At 49.3% G+C, this 24,520-nt stretch overlaps 2 protein-coding genes across 14 annotated transcripts in view; one reads left to right on the top strand and one right to left on the bottom strand.

Annotated features, from left to right (window-relative positions):
• The window catches only part of ZDHHC24 (zinc finger DHHC-type containing 24), a 6,983-nt gene extending 3,913 nt beyond the window's left edge, over nt 1–3,070 (top strand). The window contains exon 3 of the mRNA XM_001491462.7: nt 772–3,070. Coding sequence (XP_001491512.2) covers nt 772–1,067 — 296 coding nt within the window. The 3' untranslated portion in view covers nt 1,068–3,070. The remainder of the gene's footprint in view (nt 1–771) is intronic.
• Nucleotides 1–24,407, bottom strand: part of BBS1 (Bardet-Biedl syndrome 1) — a 26,244-nt gene extending 1,837 nt beyond the window's left edge. The window contains exons 1-18 of one of the 13 annotated variants that reach the window (XM_070230211.1): nt 24,281–24,406; nt 23,866–23,939; nt 23,717–23,751; nt 21,013–21,285; nt 20,851–20,897; nt 20,670–20,708; nt 20,476–20,548; nt 18,723–18,854; nt 17,873–17,979; nt 16,119–16,239; nt 15,796–15,954; nt 14,588–14,657; nt 13,961–14,119; nt 11,339–11,472; nt 10,341–10,475; nt 9,568–9,654; nt 9,266–9,325; nt 7,247–8,041 (exon numbers count right to left, since the gene is read on the bottom strand). In XM_070230211.1, the coding sequence (XP_070086312.1) occupies nt 8,012–8,041; nt 9,266–9,325; nt 9,568–9,654; nt 10,341–10,475; nt 11,339–11,472; nt 13,961–14,119; nt 14,588–14,657; nt 15,796–15,954; nt 16,119–16,239; nt 17,873–17,979; nt 18,723–18,854; nt 20,476–20,548; nt 20,670–20,708; nt 20,851–20,897; nt 21,013–21,285; nt 23,717–23,751; nt 23,866–23,939; nt 24,281–24,327 (1,782 nt within the window). In that variant the 5' untranslated portion in view covers nt 24,328–24,406 and the 3' untranslated portion in view covers nt 7,247–8,011. Of the gene's footprint in view, nt 1–7,246; nt 9,326–9,567; nt 9,655–10,340; nt 10,476–11,338; nt 11,473–13,960; nt 14,120–14,587; nt 14,658–15,795; nt 15,955–16,118; nt 16,240–17,872; nt 17,980–18,722; nt 18,855–20,475; nt 20,549–20,669; nt 20,709–20,850; nt 20,898–21,012; nt 21,286–23,716; nt 23,752–23,865; nt 23,943–24,280 lie in introns of those variants that run through there. The other 12 variants (XM_070230210.1, XM_070230215.1, XM_070230213.1 and 9 more) reach the window with 12 other exon arrangements.
• Nucleotides 24,408–24,520: the final 113 nt, after the last annotated feature.

Raw genomic sequence — 24,520 nt, 5'->3', positions numbered from 1 at the left:
ATAGGCTCTCTTTTTTATGGACGTAAAATTCACATAACATGAAATTCATCATGTTAACCGTTTGCAAGTGTACAATTCAGTGGCATTTAGTACATTCACAATGTTGTGCAACCATCACCACCATCTCATTCTAGAATGTTCTCATTATGCCAATAAGACACCGCGTACCTGTTAAGCAGTCACTCCCCATTCCCCCAGCTCCTGGCAACCACTCCTCTACTCTCTGTGGATTTGCCTGTTTGGGGCATTTCATATAAAGAGCATCATACTATACGTGTCCTTTTGGATAACGTTCCATGGCATCTTGTAGTTCATTAGTTCAGCAGATACTTATTACCCACTGTGGGCCAGGATGGTAGAAGACACTGTACTTTTCCATTGTAACACACATCACAGCTGTAATTAAGTAACTGAGAAATGGTCTCTTGACTGTCTGTCTGTGAGCTCCGAGGTCAGAGATGCTATCTACTGTTAATCCTGGTATTCACCAGTGCCTGGCACTGTGTCCAGCGCTTGGGAGGTGCTCGCAAATTTGTGATGCATGAATTAAAGTCATATCTAGGGCAGCGGGCTGTGTCTGCCCGGTCCACCAGTGTGTTCTCACCACCCAGCCCGGGCTGACCAGGGAATAGTGACTTGGTGCTTGCTGAGTGGAGGAATGGGGCCTGCTTCGTGGTGGAGGGTAGGGATGGGTGGAAGGAGGCAGGAGCTGGGCGTTGGGAGGGCTGGGCCTGCTGCTGCACCCTGACCCTCTCTGCTCTTTCCTCGCAGGCAGAGTGTCTCTGGCGCAGTTCGCCCTGGCCTTCGTGACCGACACATGTGTCGCGGGTGCGCTGTTGTGCGGGGCTGGCCTGCTCTTCCATGGGATGCTGCTGCTGCGGGGCCAGACCACATGGGAGTGGGCTCGGGGCCAGCACTCTTATGACCTGGGCCCCTACCACAACCTGCAGGCGGCCCTGGGGCCCCGCTGGGTCCTCGTCTGGCTCTGGCCCTTCCTGGCCTCCCCATTGCCTGGGGACGGGATCACCTTCCAGACCACAGCTGATGTGGGACTCATGGCTTCCTGACTCCAGGGAGAGCCAGAGCTGTACAGGGAGCGGGGAAAGCAGGAGAGGGGGCTCATAACTCATTTCAGGCCCAGCCCCAGCCTTAGGAGAGGAGAGGGTTGGTATGTAACACCTGCTTTCGGCAACTCCAGCCCCATCCTTCCCCTTGCCCCTGTCCAGCTTGGACTCCTGGTGTCCAGGGCTTGGACCCTGTGACTCTGCCTCTGTTGGTGGCCCCCAAGTACAGTGGAGGCTCTGGCAAGGGGCTGCTCAGCCAGCCTAGCTGCCCCTTTGCCAAGTTAATAAAGCGCCCACTTGGTTTTGGACTCCCTGCATCTTTGTGGGTCTCTCGTCCCTCACTGTTGCCTGTGCTGCTGTTTTGGTCCCTCTGATCGTCAGGCCTGGGAACCACACAATGCCTGAGGGTGTGAGGGGCCAGGGCTCTGCCTCCTGGGGCCGTGGCGGGGTGGGGTCGGGGACACCAGTGGGCCAAGGTGGCGGGTAGCGATCCAGGGTTTGAGAATCCAAATGCTTTCCCAGGTTCAGTGCTTTATAGTTACAAGCATTTCTAGAACAACAACGTTCTGGAACCTCCTCTAGCTAGCCTGCTGTACTGGGCAGCAGTTAGGCGGGTGAAGAACTGGAAGGGCTGAGGGCAGATGTGATAAGCTCACGGGGCAGTGTGTGCAGGCGCAGGATCTGAACCCAGACCTTTGCGCTTCCTTCACCCCTGCACAGCCGAGGGAAGTGAGCAGAACAATCGAGGCGGAGAAAGCAAGCGGGGTGCTCAGGCATCTGTGAAGGAGGGTGCTGAAGGGCTAAGCTCCTCTTCCTGGACTCTTCAAGAGCCACTCATTAGTCATTTTAACTCAAATCTAGTAAACAGAATTCCAGTTAAATGTGGCAGGTTTAAACACATGGGTTTATGCTTCCTCTTAAAATAAAAAATGACAGTAAAGAAATAAAAAAGATATAAATTTACAGAGAAAAAGAAAATAGGAGGGAAATAGCAGTCGATCAAAGAGCCTGACATCTTGAAAGATGGAATGTGGACAGAGGCTCATTTCCTCTCTTAGCAGAGAATTGGAATTGAAAACAAGCGTTCCCAGAGGGAGGGGCCCAGGCAGCCAGATTGCCCCCCAGAGCCCTGAGAGGCTCAGGAGTCCCACCAGCACCAGGAAGGCCAGGTTCCGGGCTGACAGTAGGGACAGACCCAAAGATAGGAGCAGCCAGGCTGCCCCTCCCCCGGGGCCCACCCCACCCCTTGCAGCCAAACAGCTGCGCCTCTGAGGTAGAGGTGGGGGCTATTCAAAGAAGCTTTGGGTCTCGGGGCCACTGGCGAGGGTGGAGGTGAGGGGCTGGACCAAAAATGGGGTTAAGTGAAAGTCTACAATGCTGCTGGTGGGGAGGGCCTTCCAGTGACGTGGCAGCCTTGCCCTTCAAGAACCCTTGGAGAAGCCCACCCTTCTCACAGGCCCTGCCCAGGCCCACAGAGGTTTGAGCCGCTAGGACTTTTTTGTTTTTCCAAATGGCACATTCTATTACTATTTTTTAGCTCCATCAGGAACTTGGTGTGCCTGGGGCTTTGTGTCGTACATCAGCATCGGCAGACTTCCTGTTTCCTCCTCGGCTTTACCTCACCCTCCAGAATATCTTTTCTTGTTTCTTTATTAAATAGTGGGAAGAAGAAAGAAAGTATTTATAAAATAAAGAGAAACAACACCCTCCCCAGCCCCACTGAAGAAATTCCTTTGAAGTCTCTGCTGTGCTCCTCCCTGGTAGAGGGAACAGGTGCTGTCTTAATCATCCCCTTGCTCTGTCATTTTATTACATATGTTTGTATTAGTTTTGCATGTTTTTGAATTTTGTATAAATGGAACCATACTGTGTTTATTCTTCCGTGATTGCTTTTTTACTCAATATTATGTTTCTGAGATTTATCTAAATTAATGTGTGTAGCTGTAGGGCATTCCTTTTCCTTGCTGTATAGTGATCCATCAAATACATCACAATTTATTTTTCTATTTTGTTCCACTGGTCATTTTATCTACCCTGTGTATGATCCCCTAAGATCTATTCTTGGCCTTTGCTTTTCCATATAAATTTTAGAATCAGCTTGTCAAGTTCCACCAATAAAAACCCCTTTGAGATTGTGCATGGAACCCAATTGAATCTATAGATCAGTCTGGGGAAAATTGACATCTACATGAAATAGAATTTTCCAGTTCATGAACATGGTATATCTTTCCATTTAACATTTTCAATAGTTATATACTTTTTCTCATAAAGATAATACCTTTTTTCTTGGTTAGATTTATTCTTAAGTATTTGACATTGTTATGCTATTGTACATGGTTTATGAAAATAGCTTTTTGTGTCCAGCAAATCTAAAACTTATAATTTAGTTGTAAATTCTTCTGAGTTTTCTGTATTGTATATAATCTATGGAAAGACAGTTTTGTTTTCCCTTTTTAATTGTTTATATCTCTTATTTTTCTTGCCCCTGCTGTACGGGTGGAGGAATGATAGTGGCCACCCTTGACTTGTTTCTGACCTTAGAGGGAATAATTTCAATATTTCACCATAAAATATGTTTGTGGGTTTTAAAAATATATATAAAGAGATGCCCTTTACTAGGCTGAGAAAGGTCCCTTCTAATCCAAATATGTTAACCGTTTTTATCCTTGTAGTTTCAGTCAATTTCTGTCTCTTAAGAACAGCCTATAGATGGATTTTTAAAATCTAGATAACACTTTGTCTTCTAATTGAAGCATTTAGTCATTTCTATTTATTGTAGTTAACGTACTTGGATATATTTCTACCACCTTATTTTGTGCTTTCTAAAATTTGTCCCACCTTTTCTAGTTTTTTGTTGTTGTTTTTTACCCTTTTTATTTAAAGCTATTGTTTGCTGGGTACAGAATTCTAGGTTAATAGTTATTTCCTCTCAATATATTGAAAATATTATTCTTTTGGTCTCCATTGTTGCTGTTAGCTGTCATCTATTTTTTGTTGTTATTGTTCCTTTGAAGATACTTTCTGTCTCCAGCTGCTTTTAAGATATTTTGTCTTTGGTTTTCTGCAGTTTTACTGTGATGTGATTAAGTGTGGTTTTCTTTGTATTTATCCTAATAATATTTCTTAGGTTTCCTAATTCTATGAATTGGTGTCTTTCATCAGTCATATCTTCAGATATTTTCTTTGTCCCTAATGGAACTCTGTAGACCTCCCTACTCCATCCTCCTTGTGTTTTAATAGCTCATATTTCCTATTTCCGGCATTCTGGATAATTTCTGCAGATCTATCTTCCAGTCTTTCTTCAGCTGCTAAATCAATCTATTGAGCTGTGCTTTTTTTTTTAAGTGATTGTACCAACTCATCCATTGAATTTTACATGTCAAATATTTATTCTTCATTTCGAGAAGTTCTATGACAAATTTGCTTGATCATTTTATATACTCTCCTGCTCTCTACTTATATTTTATTTCTTTAAATATATTGAAAACATATTTTATATTCCGTTTGGTAATTCCAGTATCTCAAGTCTTTGAGGCCTGACTCTGCAGGCTATTGTTTATGTCGGCCTTTGCTCACAATGCCTTATTTTCTTGCAATTTTTAAGTTGTGACTGTGAGTTCATATTTCTCAGAATTTTATCAATGCAGATTTTTTGAGATTGGGTTAAAAGTAATTTCCTCCAGAGAGGAAATGTGCTTATCAGCTGCCTGAGGAGCAACCAATCCTGCAACACTTTAAATTTTCAGCTAGGAGTCTTTTGGACCACCTAGGTGTTGTTAATTCAGGCTGCAAACTTATTCAGGCTGGCTTGTGGTTAAAAATTCTCAGGAGAGGTTTTTCCCCCTTCTGCCCAGCTTGGAGTAGGCTTAGAGTTAGGCAATTGCTATTGCTGGTTCTGGTGAGATTTCAAAGAACCAGCTTTTGGTTTTGTTGATTTTCTCTACTGATTTCCTCTTTTCAGTTTCATTGACTTCTGCTCTAATTCTTTTTATTTCTTTTCTTCCACTTATTTTGGATTTAATTTGCTCTTCTTTTTCTAGTTTCGTAAGGTGGAAACCTAGATTATTGATTTTAGATCTTCCTTCCTTTCTAATATATGAGTTCACTGCTGTAAATTTCCCTCTAAGCACTACTTTCAATACATCCCACAAATTTTGATAAGTTGTGTTTTCATTTTCATTTAGTTCAAAATATTCTTTAAATTTCTCTTGAGATTTCTTCTTTGACCCATGTGTTGTTTAATCTCGAAGTATTTTGGACTTTTCCCAATTATCTGTTACTGATTTCTAGTTTAATTCCATTTTGGTCTGAGAGCATACACTGTAAGATTTCTGTTCTGTTAAGGTGTTTTCTATGGCCCAAGTGGTCTATCTTGGTGAATGTTCCATGTGAGCTTGGGAAAAATGTGTATTGTGTTGTTGTTGAAACAGTCTATAGATGTCAGTCATATCCAGTTGATTGATAGTGTTGTTGAACTCAACTATGTCCTTGAAAAGATACCATAATTAAACATTGAACAGAAACCAAAAAAGAGTTGAGAATTAAAATAATGGAATTTTTAAAACAATTTCAGAGAAGAGGTGAAAGATAAAAATCTCTTAGAAAATAGAAGAAAAAGACAAAATGAGAGAAGAGAGAAGAAGAGAGAAGAAAATCAGAGGATCAATCCTGTTCTCTCTGGAATTTATCAGATGCTGGTCCTTAATTAGAATTTCAGAGAGAAGAGAGAAAATAGGAGGAAATCACTTAAGAAACAAAATCTTCTGGAACTGAAGGATGAACATCTCCACCCCACAGCACAACACATAATGACACGTGAAAGGCATGACCTGACATTTCAGAACCTCAGAGAAAGAGAAGGAGGGAAGCAAAATGGCATGGAACTTCTCAAGAGCATTACCAAAAATTAGAATACAGGGAGCACTGCCTTAAAAATGATTTTCTTTCATAAAAATGATTTTCAACTTCACATTTTATGACCCAAACTAGCATATATATGTATGAATTGAATAAAGAAATTTTCAGACAAACACTGTCTTAAAAATTTTAACTCTAGTGACTTTTTTTTTGTGAGGAAGATTGGCCCTGAGCTAACATCTGTTGCCAATCTTCCTCTTTTTGCTTGAGGAACATTGTCACTGAGCTAACATCTGTGCCACTCGTCCTCCATTTTGTATGTGGGATGCCGCCACAGCATGGCTTGATGAGCGGTGTGTAGGTCTGCGCCCAGGACCTGAACCAGTGAACCCTGGGTTGCCAGAGTGGAGTGTGCGAACTTAACCACTATGCCACCAGGCCGGCCCCTTTAGTGACTTTGTAAAGAAAGTACATGTGGATCTGCTTCACCAAGTGAGGAGGAGAAGAAGTGTGAAAGAGGAAGACATGGGGCTCAGGAGTCAGGGCACCCAGCCAGGGACAGGGCAAAGGGAAGCCCCAGAAGTGCCCTGCAGCCGTTCTAGAGAGCAGACAGGCCTCACTGAAGCAGGGGGTGCAGGGAAGTGAACTGTCTAGAAAAAAGAACTGTCAGACCGGGTTGGGGAAGAATTACCAATTGGTCTATCTAGAAAACTAAGCAAATGGAAAAACAGGGCAATTATTAACTCCGTGAAAAAGTACAAAAAAAGGTAATTTAATTATAGCCCAATTCTTGGCTCTGCAGTGAGTAACTTTTCCACAGTAATATAAATAGTAATCCAAACAGTGAGCATCTATTTACCTAAGCATTGGGGAGGGAAAGAGGGGGCTGGGTGCTGTCACAAGAGAGCAGGGGCCTCTCTATTACACCAGGGAGCCAACAGATGTGTCTAAGACTGGTAAATCAGGCAAGAGTAGTACAAGCATATTTTAAAAAGAAACAGCTACAAGAACTGAAACTGACTGTAGCAGGGGAGCAGGACTGGGGAATGGGGAGAGGCTTGGCCTTGTTATAAACTAATGCCATAGTACTAAGCAGGTGCATGTTTTTAGATAGATGCTTTGGAAAAAAAGACACCAACTCTCCTCATCCTTAATGTACACAATTTCCTGGAGCTCTGACTAGTGAGGGCACTGGGTGCCAGGCGCTGTTCCTTGTTCTGTGCTGCTCTATGTACATTTGTCCACATCAGTGCAGTTCATACGTTCTTTACTAACAGGTCCATAGTACCACATCATATAAACTCACGTTCGGTGCTGGGCCTACGAACAGTTTCTCCACTTTTATTATCATGAATAGCTATGAACAGAGCCCACATCAGACTTTTTTGTTCGGAGTTCACACAGTTCATCACTTGACTGGGGTGAAAGGGAAAGTAAGGTCATCTGGCCCAACACACAGCCCTGCAAAGTGGTAGGCCAGCCCCAGTGACACTGCTCGCTCCAGTCACGAGGGACTCATCAGCTCCTAGGGCAGGCCCTCTCATCTCTGATGCGCTCTCTGAGAAAGCTCTTCAGTTTAAGTTGAAATCTCTCTGACTGACAGCCATACTCCCTCTACCCATCTTTCCATCTCCAGGCTAAACCTCCTGCTTGTTCCAACTGTGCCTCAGCTGGCTTGATCTAGAAACCCTTCACCATCCTGACCCCGTTGGTCTATGTCTGCAAGTGGCTGGACTCTGTAGAGAGGAGGGGCCTAGGAGGGGGATGGGCTCCTTCTTTGGTTCAGGCTCCATGCTTCTCTTAACCTGGCCCCAGAATGCATTCCTTGGGATGGACAGAGGGTTGGCTGTGGGGGGTGTCACCCCACTCCCTCACTGTGTCTTGGGCACAGAGGCTGTTGCCTGGCAGTGGCAGTCAGCTTGAGGCCCTTGGTCTCAAGGGCAAAAGCTCTGAAGTTACTCCTGTCAAGTATCCCCTTTCGGAGTTGACTCCTCATTTCTTCTAGAGGGGCTGCCAAACTCATAGGATGGTAAGAGCTGAATCTGGTCAATCCGCCTCACGTGGGGAAACTGAAGCCCAGAAAGATCTGGTTACTTCCCACAAGCCTGAGCCGGCTGCACCTGGTCAGAGGGGGGAAGATATACATCCTCAGGCAGCAGGGTTCCTGGTTCACAAGTGGCTCAGAGCGGCCCTGGTGGCAGCAGCCCAACAGAGGGCTCTGAGGTGGGCCAGGCGTACTGGCCGGGGGCCCCCGGAGGCACCAAGGGCAGGGACTGTGGGTCTCTGGCCCTTGTGGTCTAAACATGTGCCTTTGGTCAGTCTTCAGACTCACTCACTGCCTCTGGTCCACGCCTTTCCAGCTAACTGTCTCACACTGTGGCTCCCGCTGCCTGGCTGCCTGGTGAACTTTCCACTCGCCTGACTGATCTGGGCTCCAGGGTGCAGAAGAGCATCTTGACTGGCAGTTCTGGGCTTCTGCCTCCTGTGCCAGCTCCCCAAAACACCCCACCTACGTGCCTGGACCCCACCTGTGGTCTGTCTAGCTTAGCCTTCTTCTCCTGGGATGCTCTTTCTGGGCAGGAGCATCCAAGTCAGGAGGCTGGTGGGGGCGGGGTCACTAGCTCCCTGCACCCTATGCCCTCGCGTATCAGCTCCTCCTTGGTAATCTTAAGGAGCATCATAGGCCTGAGACCTTGGCTGAGACCAAGATTTCAGAAAAGCCCCCTGAGAGGAGGCAGCTATTCCCTGGGCCCCTTGCTCAGCTCCTGAGGGGAGATCAGAGCGTGCGTTTTACCTGCAAGCTGAGCTGGCAGCAGCCAAGCCTGTGGAACCCCAGGGAGCAACAGGGGGCTCAGTCTCACCCAAGAAAAGCTTCTGAGTGTCCCAGGCCAGGCCCCAGCCAATTCTGGCCCAGGCCTGCAGAGGCAGGTGAGCGATGTGCCTGAGGGAGGTGGCAAAGGAGAAGGCTGGGCCTGTGCCCCTCATCTCGCCTTGACCACTTCGGGGCTCCTCTGGACCTGGCTGTGGTTTTTGGAGAAGAGTGGGGAGGATGGAGGCGCAGCAGGGGCCCTGGGGGCCAGTGCCTGGGTCTTCCTGAGGAGGGGAGGAGCTCAACCTCCTGGCTACTCAGGACCTGCAGCGATAGGTCACCCAGTGGTTGGGGTGGTGAGAAAGGGGGTGCTTGGGAGAGAAGGAAGCTGTCGCCCCAGCACGCTGCCGTGTAGAGTGGGCCTGGGGCCACTGACTGCCCAGCTCAGAGGAAGGGGCAGGATCTTCCGGGGCCTGACTGCGCAGGGGCTCTACCACCGGCCCAGGGCTCAGGCTGCTGCCAGCCCCTCACTCACGGGCATGTTGATATGGGCACTCAGCAGGGGTGCGCTCTGGCCTTCTCGAAGCACCAGCACCTAAGGAGGAGGTGCCTGTGGCATTAGGGGGCATGTCGCCTTCCCCCTGCTCCCTGCAAAGGCCAAGCCTGGCCTAATCGGCACTGGCCCTAGTGACAGGCCACCAGGGCTGTGTCAAAGGGGACAGGGAGGCTGGGAGGCCTCCACTGTGTGGATACCCACCCCGACCTGGCAGCCACCTGGGGGCCCTGTCCACACTCAGTCTCATTGTCCTTCCCAAGAAGTACCAAAGGGTGACCTACCTTGATGATGTCTGAGATGCCCTTGTCACTGAGACTCTCCACAAAGGTCTCCAGGGGATAGTTGAGCCCTGGCACCAGCAAGGGGACCTAAGTTTGGGGACAAAGAGGTAAGGAAATCAGCCCTCATGCCCAGAAAGTGTTTGGCAGATTGCAAAGCACTCTCATACCTGCTGTTGCAGCTGAATTTCAGCATACCCTAACCCTAAGCCTAAGCCTAACGCTTGCAGGGGGCCAGAGATGACCAGCCTGTCAAGGAGGACATGGGCTCAGTTGGGGGGTGAATGCCTGAAGGCCACATGTGTGTCCATGATTAAACCTAGACCTCTTGACCCCCAACCAAGTCCAGGGCTATTTCTTTCACATCTCAGAGTCTTTCTCATTTCTGGTCCCCTCAACTTAGGGTCGGATCTGGACCTGGTGGAACCCAGCCCTTCACTCCTTGAGGCAGAGAGAGGCTCCCATTCCTGCTGCAGGAGTGGCTGTGAAGCAGGGTGGGCTCTGGGACCCCGAGCATCAACAGGCTTCTGAGAGAGGCACAGGTGGGATCCAGAACCTTCTATGTGGCTCCCTGAGACCTCTCACAGGCTGGGAGAAAAGGAGCTGAGACAGGTCTTGGGTGCTCTCCCCTGAGGCCCCTGAGACACCCTAGCCTGGTCTGTGGCTGCAGCCACCTGCCAGCACCCTCACCTCCGACCCGGTGGGGGCTCTGTGGGCATCTAACCAGGCCCGCCCCACCCTTCCTCACTCCACGTCTCAGCGAGGGGGTCCAGTACCTTGAAGAAGGCCCGGGGCAGGGCATAGAGCACCTCGTTATACAGGAAGCAGACCAGCAGCCCCAGGATGGGTCGGGCTGTCGAGGTGTTCTGCAGGTGAAGTGTGAGCTTAAAGGTGGGGCCCAGGCCCTGAACCTGTGGAGAGGTGGGGTGGGTGGAAAAAGCCCTCAGGACCTGGTGATCTTGGGTGCTGAACACGATGTGCCCTGGCCCTGCCCGCCGGCTTCCTCATCAGTGTCCTTGAGTCACCCTCCAACTGCTCAAACACATTGTCCGTCTGCCCCTCAAAAGGCACAGAAGCCCAGAAGGTTGGCTCCAGTGTGTACAGGGATCAGCAGAGGCCCAGAGATGGGAAGAGAGGGGGAGGGGCTTGATGGAGGCCACTCAGCAAGTTGGTCGGAGGCAGAGCTGGCCTGGGGAGGCAGAGCTGGCCTGGGGACGCAGGCCCTAACTCCCACCTATGTCTTCAGCACTGTCCCCGCCCGCTCTTTCCAGGGCCTGGCCCACCTCCCACTCTTATCACTTGTGTCTGAGTGTGTGGGCTCCTCCTCCTTGTACTTGTGCAAGTCTCAGGATGGCTCCTTCCCTGTACTGGGTGCTCCTGACACCTTGGGCTGCCTGCAGCTACTGAAACGAGCAGCTTTCTTCCCTGTACCAGAGCCGCAAGAGTCCTTCCAGGCTCCTGGGAAGAAACGTCCCAAGGTGACTACTTGTGTGCCTGGGGGCTTGTCTGAGGCACAGCCCCGAACAAGGGAGCTGCAGAGGGTGCCCCACTCTGTTGCCAGCCGAGGGGAGAGGCAGCACAGGAGAGAGAAGGTGAGACTGCTCTCGCAAAGGAGGACAGGAGACTTAGTCCCTGGGCCTTGGGAAGGTGAGAAGGAGGCATGGGGCCTAGCTGGCTTGGAACTGGCTCTGGGGCTGAGGGGTTCTCACTCACCCCTGACTTCTGCCTCTCTGGCCCTGAGGTGGCCTGACTCCCCTGACACCTGGGTGCTCACCACAGCGTGCAGCTTGAGTGGCTCCCGGGCTGTCGCAGAGACGGGGTTCAGGCTGGACTCGAGGGCCCGCACGTAGGCGCGGGCGGCCCGGAGGCGCAGCAGGTAGAGGTCGGTCTGGAAGGTCCGGTGCATGGCTGAGGAGGGGCACAAAGGGCTGATGCTGAAGGTGGCGAGGGGAGGGGGGGATGTGGGGGGTGTACTCCTGCTCAGGCTGCCGTGGGGGCGTCCCAGAGGAAGGCACAGCGGGCAGGGTCTGCAGAGCCTGGGCCCGTGAGGACTGAGCTCTAGCAGCCCAGCCTTCTGGTGACACTGGATGCCGTGGACCACTCCCTGCTTCCTCCTTCCTGGTTCTCCTGCCACCGCACTGCCCGCACAATCTGTCTCCTTCACTGGCTCCTTCTACTCTGCCTTAAGGACAGGCGTCCCCTTGAGTCTTGTCCCTGGTCCTCTTCTCATCCTCCGTCTTCCTCCTCTGGACAACCTATGTCCTGCCCCAGCTGTGACCACCCTCAGAGAGGAACAACCTTGAGCTCCTGCGGGCAGGGACTCGTCACTGACGAGGCCTCAATGCCCAGCTCAGGGCCTAGCCCGTGTCCACACTCCATACTGTGCATCGCATCTCCAGTAGCTCGGCGCCTGGGCCTGCCTCTTGCTTCTAACTGTCTACTGGTCACCTCCACCTGGACGTCCCATCAACCCCTCAGATTCAACACTGCGGAAACCCACCTCATCTCCCTACCTCCATCCTCGCATCCCCTTCATCAAGTCACCTAGGCTCACCCCGCACATCTAATCATGTGACTCTTCTTTAAAGCCATCTCCAGAGGCCACTCCCTCCCCTCCATTCCCGCTGCCACTCCTTTCCAGACTCAGCACCTGGGTCTGCCAGTCTGTCCTTGCCCTGTTATTTGTGTGAGGTGCCTCTTGCCATTCAGAAGGTTTTCATCTTTATGCTGTCCCATCTATTAATCCTTCCTTTTCCTCTAGTCCTTTTACAGTTTGTTTTTAATTTACCTGGAATTAATTTTTGTGTTTGGTATGAGGTAGAGTTCTAACCTTTTTTTTCTAGAAGCAAGTTGTCCTAATTACATTTTTTGGACAGTCTCTCCTTTCCCCACTAATTTGAAAGGGCATCTTTAACATACACTGACTTTCCACATAAAAGGGTCTGTTTCTGGACTTCCTGAACGGGCCGCTGATCTGCATCAATTCCCGGAGCGATCCCACAGCTAATTCCCACGGCTTCACAGTGCATCCTGCTATCTGACAGGCTAAGTCCCCTCATTCTGATTTCCCCCAGATTTCTTAGCTTTACTCTTAGAATCATCTGGTCAAGTTCTCAAAATGAACCCCACTGAGATTTTCACTGCAATTTGGCTAGGCTTCTGGATTCATTTTAGCAGCTGTTAACCAACGGCTTTACAACTGCTTTAGGTCTTGCTACCCTGAGGCCTGGTAAGTCTCATAATTTAAATATTCAGCTGTTCTTTTATGTTCTTGCGAGCAGTTTTATAATTTTCTTTACTAGACTTTGTACATTTTCGTGCTCAGTTTATTTCTAGGGATTTCCTTGCTATCGTGAATGGACGCTTTCCATTATATTTTCTAACAGGTTACTTTTGTAATATACAAAAGCTGTTGATTTTTGCATAGTTTACATTTGGTCACCTTAGATAACTTCCTACTTATTTCTCTAATATATCAATTGCTTCTCTTGGATTCTCTAGGCTACAATAGGCTGCTAGCTATTTACTTTATCCTCTAATTTATCCTTTAAACAGCAAGCAAGGTCCCCTTTTAAACAGAGCTGGTTGAATTACTGTATTTTTCTGCTGAACATCTTTCCTGGTTCCCCACTACCGAGAATAACCCGAAACTTCTTAGCTTTGCATTCCAGGCCCTTTCGGAACTTGCTCTCACCTCCCTTCTGGCTGCTCGGCCTTCCTGCACTGCCCCCGCAGCTACATGGCAGATGCTGCCTGAATCCAGGAGGGCCCTGTGCCCCCACGCACCTCTGCCTGAATGGCCCTTCCCTACTCCTCTCTGGCTGGTAGCCTTGTGATCATCTTTTGGGGTGAAGGCCAACGTCACCTGTCTCTGAAGCCTTTCCCTGTCTCCCAGGTAAACTTACTCTCTCCTGTGTGCCTCAAGAGCCCTTTGCAGAGACCTCTTCTATGCCTGTCATGCAACATGAGGTCAGCAAGGTAGACTGAGCTCCTGAGGTAGGGACTAGGCTAATTCAAGGCATCTGACACAAGGCCTGGCATAATCACAGCTAACGAAGGAATGAAGTAATGAATGAGCAGGAAAAATTGAATAGGAAAAGCAGAATTGGTCAAATTCTACTTCTCTCATGAGAATTCCTGCATCTAGAAGTGACCACTCCCTCCTCCAAGTTCTAAGAGCTCCCCCGCTCACCCCCAGCACCTTCCACCTTGAGAGGAAATTATATGTAGGCAGGTGTACCTTCTACACTGTCCCTGGACTCATCCCAGAGGCACGAGACCTGCCCAGTTCACCCAGGTCTCCACCCGCTGCTCAGGGCACCCAGGGGCATTCACCCAGTTCTTGCTCCTTTGGAGCAGTGGCGGAAGAAGAGGAAGGACCCAGCCTGAGTCTCACCGGTGCCAGCCTCCCGCTCTCGCAGGGTCTGATCGACATAAAGCCGGGTCTTTCGGGGCACGTTGAGTTTCATGGCCTGGGCTGGTGGGGGGCCCACCTCCCCTGCCCCCTCCGCAAACACTGCTGTGCGCTTCAGGATCTTGATAATCAGGCCACCACCTAGGGGAGTGGACAAACAGATTTGTCCTCTCCAGGTCTACCCTACATTCCCGTTCTTTCTCCCCAGTCTGCCTCATATAGGCCCATTTCTGCACATGTCTGTCTTCCCGCCGAGTCTCTGAATTTCTGGAAGGAGTGAAGTATGTCTGAATAGTCTCCTGCCATTATTTAATTCATTCATTTAGCAGTTATTTATTGACTATTATGATATTCCTGGCATTGTGGCAGGCGCTGGGGATACTGGGGTGAACTGGAGACACAGCCCAGGCCAGGGCTGGCCCCTGGGTATGATATCAAACTGCCGAGGAGTGTCCCCAGTGGAGGCCCAGCCCCAGATAGGACACGTGTCTGTAGGCCTTGCTTTCTATACCCAGGCCCACCCATGCTTCACACCCACCTCTTCTTCGTTCCCGGGATCTGTCCCCTCTACTCCCAACTCTAAAACCCTCACCAGGTCTGAGCCCCTACCTCGCGTAGTCACGATGAGGGTGTTATCTTCCCGCCCGTAGCGGCCGAAGCAAAGGCTGGTCACTGCATCCTATGGTGGAAACACCAGAGTTTCGCTGGGAAAATACCTTAGAGAGGAGAGCAAGACTAGGGGTGGGGATAAGATTGGGAGACCCCAGACATGACATAATAGGTGAGATGTGAGGCGAGGCCTGGGGCAATGCTGCCTCTGAAATATCTCCTGTTTTGCTAAATCTCCCCTCCAACCTCACTACCACGGCCACAGTTCCCGACTAAACAGCCCTGGGCTGTTGGGGTCAGCTTCCTAACAGCAGGTCTCCCAGGCTAGTCTTTCTTCCCAGATTGCCCTTCACACTGCTGCCTCTGCTGCCTTTCAAAAACAAATAGGATCATGTCTATTCTCTGCTAAAAACCCTCCAACGGCTTCCATACTCCATGTTGGGACATTTCAGGCCTTCCACATCTCACTCCAACCTGCCTTTCCACCAGTTCTCTCCTCTCCCTTCCCCCAGCCTGCACCCCGCCTGCCCTCCCAGCAGCCTGTGGTCCAAACTGGTTGCTTGCAAATTTTATGCTGTGACACAGGACACTTTATACACACATAAACACAAAAGTTTCAGGTGTGACGTACTCTAGCTTTCTTCTTTTTTTTTTTTTACATTGCTAGTTGTGGCCCACTAAATTGATTTAATGACTCACGACCTACTGTTTGAAAAACTCTGGTCCAAACCCCTCTAACTCTCTGGACTCCTTGACTGAGAACACTCATGCCTCTCAGCCTTTGTTCATGCTGTTTCTAGTCTGGAACCTTCTTCCTCCATTTACCCACTTGGCAAACTGTTTCACGGCCCAGTTGAACTGTCACTTGCTCTGTGAAACGGCTCGAGTTCCATCCCCATTTATCCTTTACCACCACCCTGTCACTCGGCGCCCACTGTGCTTTTTCAGTACTTTGCTCTGCTTTGGACTGCCTTGTATTTGAATTTGCTGTCTTTGGCTGGCTGTCACCTTAGATTGTCAGCTCCCTGAAGGCAAGGATTTAGTCATCATTGTTTTATGGCCCCCAGTGCAGTGAGTTGTGCGTATGAGGTGCTCGACAAACATTTGTGAAATGCATCAGAAGTCAAGGGCAGCAGGTGGAGCCAGGTCAGGAGAGACAGCTAAGAAGGCCCAGAGGTGGGAGAGAGGCAGGGGAGTCGCCAGCTCACCGGGGTGCGGATGACGTTGAGCAGGGCCTTGTCGTGGTAAATGCGGACCTCTCCATTGGCCAGCCCAGCCATGACGGCCTGCAGGCCCCGGGAGCGCTGCTCCAGGAGGTTCATGGTCAGGATGGCTGCAGGCATGTGCACTGTCCACAGCCTCTTACCCTGGGAGGGAGCAGCCAAGTGTTTGCAGGGGGCTCAGGGTTTAGAGTGGACAGAGGGGTGGCAGGAGTGGCTGGGAAGGGGACACAAGAAGGGCTCGCCTGCTAAGCGGGACCGGGGAGACATGCATGGACAGGCTGGGGGTGGTGCTTGCCCAGAGGCCACACCTTGTGGGTGAAGCCATGCAGGTTGTCTTGGGTGCTGCCCACCACCAGGACCTTGTGTGCCAGGACAAGCCCCACAGGCTGGGTGCTCAGCTCGATGCAGTACTTGGGGCGCTTGCAGTCTCTGTGGAATAAAGACACACTCTGCAGCCCCAGAGAAACCCTCTCTCCTTCCCTGGGTGACCCTCCTCTTTCTAGGCCCCACACACTATCCTGGAAGGAACCTTGGTCCCAAAGCAAATGACTGTGGCATTATTTCCACCTCTAGCACTTAGCAGCTGCAGGACCTTGGATGACATCAAGCGTGCTTCCCTTCCCGTGTCCCTCCCGCCTTTACTAGGGACTTGTACGATAACCTGGCACTTAGCAGGGTGCAGTGAGTGCACCTTAGACTAGACCAAGAGCTAGTGGACTGAGGCAGTTTAGTGAGGTATCAGAAAAGCACAAGGAGCGTGCTCTGTGAAATGCACTGTTTTCAATTGCCCGCCCTCCAAATCTTAGCTTCCCTTATCCAGAAGGCAGGGGTAATTCCTGCCCACCGACCACGGGCTATGGCCCACCTTTCTTCATTACCAAGCCTGGGCCAACATCACATCCCATCTGATGACTCATCTGAGAGCCTCCCACTGGTCTCTGGGCCTCCTTCCAATCTACCCTCCACTCAGCAGAGTAATCTTTTAAAATGTAAAAGGATCATGTCATTCTTCTGATTAAAACCCCATAATAGTTTTCCACTGCACTTCAGACAAAATCCAAAATCTTTACCATGTCCTACTAGGTCCTTCTGGAGCCAACCCTGGTCTCCACATCATCTCTCCACCCTCCTCCTTGCCCACCAAGCTCGGGTAGCACATGCCAATGTCATTTCCACTTGAGTTTACTTAAGTCCTCTCTGCCTACAACACTCTTTCTTTGTTGTTTTTTGTTTTATTGCTTTTTTTTTTTTTTTTTTGGTGAGGAAGATTGGCCCTGAGCTAACATCTGTGCCAATCTTCCTCTACTTTGTATGTGGGTTGCTACCACAGCATGGCTGATGAGTGGTGTAGGTCTGTGCCTGGGATCCAAATCTGCAAACCTGGGCCGCTGAAGTAGAGTGTACAAACTTAACCACTACACCACAGGGCCAGCCCCTCTCCACTGTTTTAACAACTGCCTCCTTCTTAACCTTCAAGTTATCTCAACAGACAGGCATTCGCTGATCACCCTCACCCCATTATTTTTTCCCATTAAGCCTGTATTTTTCTTCCACAGCATGCATCCGATTTGCAACACTATTTTGGTTTATTGATTTTAATATCTGTCTTCCTGTGAGAGCAGGGACTATGTTTATTTTGTTCATCAATATATCCCTAATACCTTATACAATGCTTAACACACAGTAGGTGCTTAAAAATATTTCTTGAATTAAAAAATGAACGTTGTAAGGAACATCAAACTAATGCATTAGGAAGTATCACACACTTATAAAGCAATATAACAAATATGAGAGACTATTTTTATTTCTTCCAATTTCTGATTGCATTGCTCCTGTGTCATGGCACCCAACCCGGTCTTTCACTTTGCCAGCCCTCATCGCCCAAGCCTCCAGATGTCCCCCTGTGCTGGTGGGAGCCCCCTGTAAGAAGTTCTCAGCTCTTTCCAATCCCAAATTCCATGCCCAAAGCCCCCTGCTCATCTTGCAAGCCCCCGAAACCACGAGGGTTTTGAGATGCTCCTTCTGGCCCCACGGACAGCCCCAGAGACACGGATGTGGCTACCTTCTGAGGATATAGATGTTCCCGTTGCGGCAGGCAGCGGCAAGGCGGAACGCTACATCGAACTGGCCAGAAACCTCCAGGAAGACGGGGACGCCGGGGAGGCTCATCTGCAAAGAAGAGGCTCAAACACCCCACTTTCCCTGGAGCCCCAGCCCTTCCCTGCCCTGAAGCAGCTCCTCTGAGCTTGCTCCTTGTCTGAAGTCCCAATCTTCTCACTCACCCTGCTGGTCAGTTTAAACTTGTACAGTTTTTCTGGAGGGAAACTTGGCAACATGTAGCAAAAGCCTTTAAATCTACACCCTTTGACTAAACCATACCACTTCTAGGAACACATCCTGAGGTAGTATTTAGATAAGCATGCAAAGACGTTTGGGCAAGGAAGCCTATTGCAGTGGTGTTAATAATAGTGAAAAACCGAAAACAACTTATACCTACAATAGGTGACAGGGTAAACAAATTATGGTACATCCAGATGGTGAATATTGCGTGGCCTTTGAAAAGGCTGGTGTGGTTTTGTATAGATACAGAAAGACATTGATGAGCCACTGCTATGTGAAAAGAGCAGGTTATGCAATCCTCTACCACGAAGCTGTTTTTATGAAAAAAAAAAATTTTTAAGTTATATATTTGTGTTTAAATATGAAAATGCCTGGAAAGACATATGCTAAAACTTTAATAGTAGATATCTGTGGATAGTGAGATTTTTGGATATCTTTTTCTTTATGCTTATCTACATTTTATAATTTTTCTACAGTGAATGTGTATGAACAAGAACTAACTGGAGGCAGGAAGGGGGCGGGGGTGACGCAGCCTGGGCCTCAGTGTGCCCAGAGCCAGGTCCCACACTGACCTTGGCCAAGATGGTGAAGGCCTCCGGGTCCAGCACCAGGAGCTCCTTGTTCTCGGTGCCCAGCACCAGGCAGGACATGGCGTCCTCGTCAGCCATGTTCTTCTTTAAGGTGGTCATGGTGGTGATGACTGCCTGCAGAAGGACTCCAGGGTCACCCAGGGGATCGCCACACACCACCCCAGACATTCCCAGGATGCCACAGGAGGGAAGAAAGAGGGCAAAGGAGGAAGAGCATCAGAGATGGGACAGAAGATTTGTATACAAAGATCTTTAGTGCAATAAAGCTGCCTTTCTAACAAAAGAGGATTGTCTAAGTTAATTACAAATCATCCATGTGATCAAAAACCATGCAGCTACTAAAAAAAAAAATCACATTTTAAAAAAAGATTCAGTGACAGGAAGAATGCTTCTAACGTATCAAGAGAAAAAAAAATAGGGAAAAGGTGATGTTAGTGTAATCCTAGCTTAAAAATGCTATGAATGGGAAAACAGGCTGGAGGGCTAAACCCTTAAATCCAAACATTGCTTGTCTGGGGACAATGAAATCATAGGCGATGTTTAAGTTCTTCATTGCGCTTTTCTATAATTCCTATGGTTTCTTTGTAACTGTGACTGGAGAGAAAACAAAGGAGAAGGGGATGACCCCCTTTTCAGGAATTTCTCCTATGGAAATAATTTGGTAGGACCAAAATCTTTCTCTGGATAAAGCTGCTCATAATGTGATTATCCTCAAGATTAAAAAAAAAGGAAGCATTCTCAATGTCTGGTGGAAGAGGGAAGGTCACAGAAACGCGCACGTTAGCGGTTCCCAATCATGTAACCATGACACATACTCAGAAAGACTGCCCCTTCCGCGAAACTGCGTCTCTGGAGCAATAATCAATTCATTTCCTGATTCTAAAAGGACTCAAGGACGTTGACAACGGTGGACCCGAACTGCTAATCGGCAGGAGAGAACGATCCTCCTCACAGGACTGGTCTGGGCCTGGCCAAAGCCGAGGCATGTGTTGGTCAATGTGTTAGGCTCAAGTGGCTTCTGCAGGAAGTGGACGGTCCCCATGAGGCTTTCTAAACGCAGAGAACAGCTCAGGGAGCCTGTCCCTGGACTGAGGGTCAGCCCCTAGGTCAGGAACCACTAGAGCTCCTCAGTGAATAAACTCATCAATCACGTCATTAAAATGATAACTAAGAAAAATATCAAGTGACTAGAAGGGAAATGTTTCCGTCTAATGACCGGCATGTGAATAGTGACATCAACTATGAATGAAATCATGAATGATCAATGAAATAATCAAGGGGCCACTAAAAATGGCATTCTTAAAGACTATTTAATGCTCAAGATATAATGTTATGCACTCAAGGGAAGCAGGATGGAAAGCATATTTATGAAGGAAATGTGCCAAAATGGTGAGAACGAGGACCTCTAGGTAGTGAGCTTGCAGTCATTTATATTTCTCCTTTATACTTCTCTTTATTTTCCAAATTTTCTCTAATGAAAGTCTATTACCTCAAGACAATAAAAGTTATGTAAAGTGATATATGCATATATCCGTTCAAAGCTGCCGCTGTTAACTGGAAGGGAAGAAGGCCCGCAGCTTTGGGACCACGTCCGTGTATGTGGCATGGGCTGGAAGGGAAACTGCAAAATCAGACTAGTCGGGTTTGGTTATAGACTCGACCACTCCTGTTACACGGGTCTTTTAAAACAACTGTCCATATTTTTATTGGGAAATAAGCAGGGAAGGGGCATTACCTGCCGCTTGATGGGTTTGGACTTGTGCTGGTTCACAAATGCCTCCATTTCGCTCAGCTCCAGCTGCAGAAACCTGGACACAGAGAGAACTGGCCTCTGCATGCCCTGGGCCTGGCTGCCCTCCACAGGCCACTCCACAGCCACTCCATTCCCCCTGGAGCTTCTGGAGCCCTGGCCCTCCGGAGGGTCCTTACCTGAGGGACTGTACAGACAAAGGCACCTCTGCCTTCTCCCTGCAACGAGAGGGACCATCACAGCAGTTTTAGTTGAGGAACAGGGCCCTGGGGGTCAGACCGAGAGCTCCGGGATGAAGGGGACGTGGTGGGGGAGTGAGGGAAGGGTGGGAGGCGTATGAAGGGGAAGGTGGGCTCTCACCGGATGCCCTCCAGCATCTCCTTCAGGGTCAAGTGGTCGATCTGGTCCTGTGACAGCATGAGAAGAAGGTAGAGCCTGTGAGTTCCCGAGCCAGGCAGGGAATGAGGGCCACCCAGTGGCTGCCATCTTTGCCTTCTTGTTCTCACCCCCCACATCACTTACCTCCTTGGCCTGGTTCCAAAGGTCTTGCTCCAGGGGGTTTGGAGGCAACTGGGGCAGGCTGAACTTGAAGTAGGGCCTGAGATTCTTATATACATAGACACAAGGGCCTGAAGCGAGGGCCAGAGCTGGGGTCCGCGGCTCATGCTGCCCCATGAGGAAGGCGGCGGCGGCGGCCGGCAGGGCAGGTAGTGCGCTTTCAGCCAGCACTGTGGGTCCTTTAAGCACCTTCAGGCAGGGCTGCCGCCCACTGGGGCCGAGGTCCCCCACCGCCAGCTGTAGAGAGAGGCTGCCTTACTCCAGGCTCAGTCTAAAGACCCCTCCACTGACCCTCTCCTTGGGCTTAGCCTTTTTGCTGGTGCACATTCATTCGTCCCCACACCAGTGTACACAGGGAGGGGGGCAAAGGCTTTACAGTTAAATCTTCCAAGCTGTGTGACCTTGGGAAAGTTGATTAAACTTCCTGAGCCTCAATATTCCAACCTGCAAAATGGGAATATCTAGCTCATCACACTTGCAGTGAAAAACCAAATGGCAGAATAAATTACAGAATCTGGTGAGTCCTCGTGAGGAGGAGGTGGCAGCTGATGTTTTCATGATTCATTCGGTAAACATTTATTCAGGGCATGCTCCATGCCAGGCACTGTTCTAGACACTGGGACAGTGGCTGAGGTCAGTAAGGGGCTGGAAACTCCTATCTGAGGCTTCTGAGGCCTGGCTTGCAAGTGGGAACAGAGCCAAAGAAGCAGACCCAAGCCTGCAGAGCAGCACGTGCCCTGAGGACCCATAGAGGAGAACCAAGCTCCTCAGTCTCTGTTTTCCACTCTCGAAGCTGCTGCAGCTGCCATGCAAGCCCCTTCTCCTGAGGGAGGCCTTCAAGGCCCCTCTGATCTGGTTCCCAACTTGTTTTCCACCACCTTCTCATCCATGCTGCTCCAGCCAGAATGGGGGCTGCCACAGAGTGTCTGGATTCTGTGCCCGTACAAGGTGCCAGGAGCCCCACCAGGAACAATGGCATCCTTTCATTTAATCCTCTCTCAACAACCTATGAGGTAGGTACCATTATTAGCCCCATTTCACAAATGAGGAAGCTGTGCTGTAGAGATGTTAGGTAAAAGTCACATAGCTAGTAAACGGTAGAGCTGGGACTGGAACCTAGGTCCGTCAAAATCCAGAGCACGTGGTCTTAACTACCATTTTATATTGACCTCGACTTTCTAACTCCAAATTTACTCTTTCCAAATATGCTATGAACTTCCAAACCTCTGTGCCTCCGCTTGTGCTGTTCCCTCTGCCTGGAATGCCTTCCCCCTCCCCTCCTCTCTTCTGTGCCTTCTTGATACACTTCATTCATCCTTCAACACCCAGTTCATGTTACTGCCTCCTGGTGCCTCCAGACAGATTTCACCATTCTCTCACTGCTGCTCCCATAACACTTTCTATATATTCAATTTTAACATCCACTCATTTACCCCACAAGTATTTATTGAGTACCTAATGTGTGCCAGGCACTGGGCTAAATGCTGGGAACCAATGGTAAACTAGCCATTAAACACATTACTACATGAAAGAATTTAACATTTCCCAATAGTTATTGGTCTGTGATTTCTACACCCTTCACTACTGTAAATGCAGCACCTAGCACACTCAGTGTTCAGTCAATATCACGGATGAATTAAGAACCGTGTCTGTTATCTCCTCCTGTGTACTGATTCGTTTCTGAGTTTAGTGTCTGCACAACACCTGACAGACGTCAGTAGTCAGCAGAGGCCCAGTGAATGCTTGCCGACTTGCTGAACGCTTTAAGGATAGGAATTTGGAGGTGAAACCCAGTGAGCCCCACTGCACTCTCCGTGTAGGGTACGATTCAAGGGCTAGCTTCTAGCTGACCACGCAATACACCCTTTGTGGGTTCACTGCCCCCGGTGAGGGCAGAGCCACAATGGAACATACGACGTAGAATCTGACAGACCCAGGTCTGCCACTTAAAAACTCAGTAACCTTAACCTCTCTGAATCTATTTTCCCATTAACAAAATGGGAATAAATCATATCTATGTACGTCAAAGTGCCTGGAAGAGAGTCTAGTCCAGAAACGGATATTCAATTCATGTTAACTTCATTTATTTAGCACAATATGTTTCTCAACCTTCCATATGCCTTTAAAACTTTTATTTATTTAATTTTATTTATTTATCTTTATATTTAAAATTAAGTTTAAAATTTACTTTTTAGTATGGAAAACTTCCAGTCATATACAAGAGAGATTCATATAATGAACCTCCGCATACCCATCATCCAGCTTCAATAATTATCAGCTCATGGCTAATCTTAAAATCTACACCCTTTTGATAAACATAAAACTCTCACTTCTCTCCCTGCTTTCTCTCCAGATTCCAACGCTCCGCCTCCAACCAAGGGATGTGCCCATCCAGCAAAGAATTATGTCAAATTAACTAAATTAAGAGGCTTTTTCTTAGTAGAATCTCCACCAGCATTTGGTTCTGCGTTACTTTCTGCAGTCTGTATTAAGGAATCAATAGGTTTTCTTCACCTTCCACATAAAAATAAAATTTAACACTAAATGTACTTTTTCACAGTACACACGAACTCCAGATTATGCTAAGCCTCTCTGAAGTCAGTGGGAAATCTCACTTCGAGTATTTTCCTGCCCCCTAATTCTCTCTCTGCTGGGGTGATATGCTTACCTTGTATTCCCCGTCCCCATGCAAATCTGCCAGCACTGGAAAACACAAAAGGGCCATAAGCCAGGGTCTCAGAATCCTAGAGGCTTCCCTACCATTATCTGACTCCCCCATCCCCCCAGAACCCGGGTCTCCCGGTCCCAAAGACTCACCCAGGCATGCGGAAAAGGTGTGGATGTTGGCCATGGGGTCGTAGTGCGCGTCGAGCCATTTCGAACTGGCCTCACTGCTGGGAGAGGCGGGAAGGAGTTGGGGAGTGAGGCGCAAGGCGGGGAGCTGGTCTCCGAGAGTGAGGGAGTGGGGAGCTCTGAACTGGGGGTACAGAGCGTCTGCGTCCAAGTCCAGGGTGCCCCACTGGCGCCCTGACTGACGCTGAGTCTCACTCTCACACTCAGACACGCACACGCACACACACACTCCTTGGGCCTCAGTTTCCCTATTTGATTTCTAAAGAGCTCTTCAAGGACTGCCAGCGCTGTTCGAGAACCACAGGAGTCCAGATCCCAGGGTCCCGGGCACCCCCTTTACATCTGTAGGAAAGGAGGCCTTGAGGACCCCGTCCTTCACCTCTCAGCTCGGTCGCCCTCGGAATCCGACGAAGACGCAGCAGCCATCTTCGCGGCCGTCGCCCTGGCAACCGGCCCCGCCCCCGCCGCCGTGCAACGCCCAATTGCGCCCGGGCTCCCGGAAGCGCTCGTACAAAGATTCCGGGCGCGCAGCTTTGTGGCCTGGGCCTAAGAGGCGCCGCGCGGGATGCGGGGTGTTTGCTGGGCTTCCGCCTGCTGAGGCGCCGTCCCTCATCCCAGC

The sequence above is a fragment of the Equus caballus genome, chromosome 12 (assembly GCF_041296265.1).
Source record: "Equus caballus isolate H_3958 breed thoroughbred chromosome 12, TB-T2T, whole genome shotgun sequence".
In the NCBI taxonomy this organism is placed as follows: Eukaryota; Metazoa; Chordata; class Mammalia; order Perissodactyla; family Equidae; genus Equus; species Equus caballus.
The sequence above is the reverse complement of the archived record's forward strand: the minus strand, read 5'-3'. Positions and strand labels throughout refer to the sequence as shown.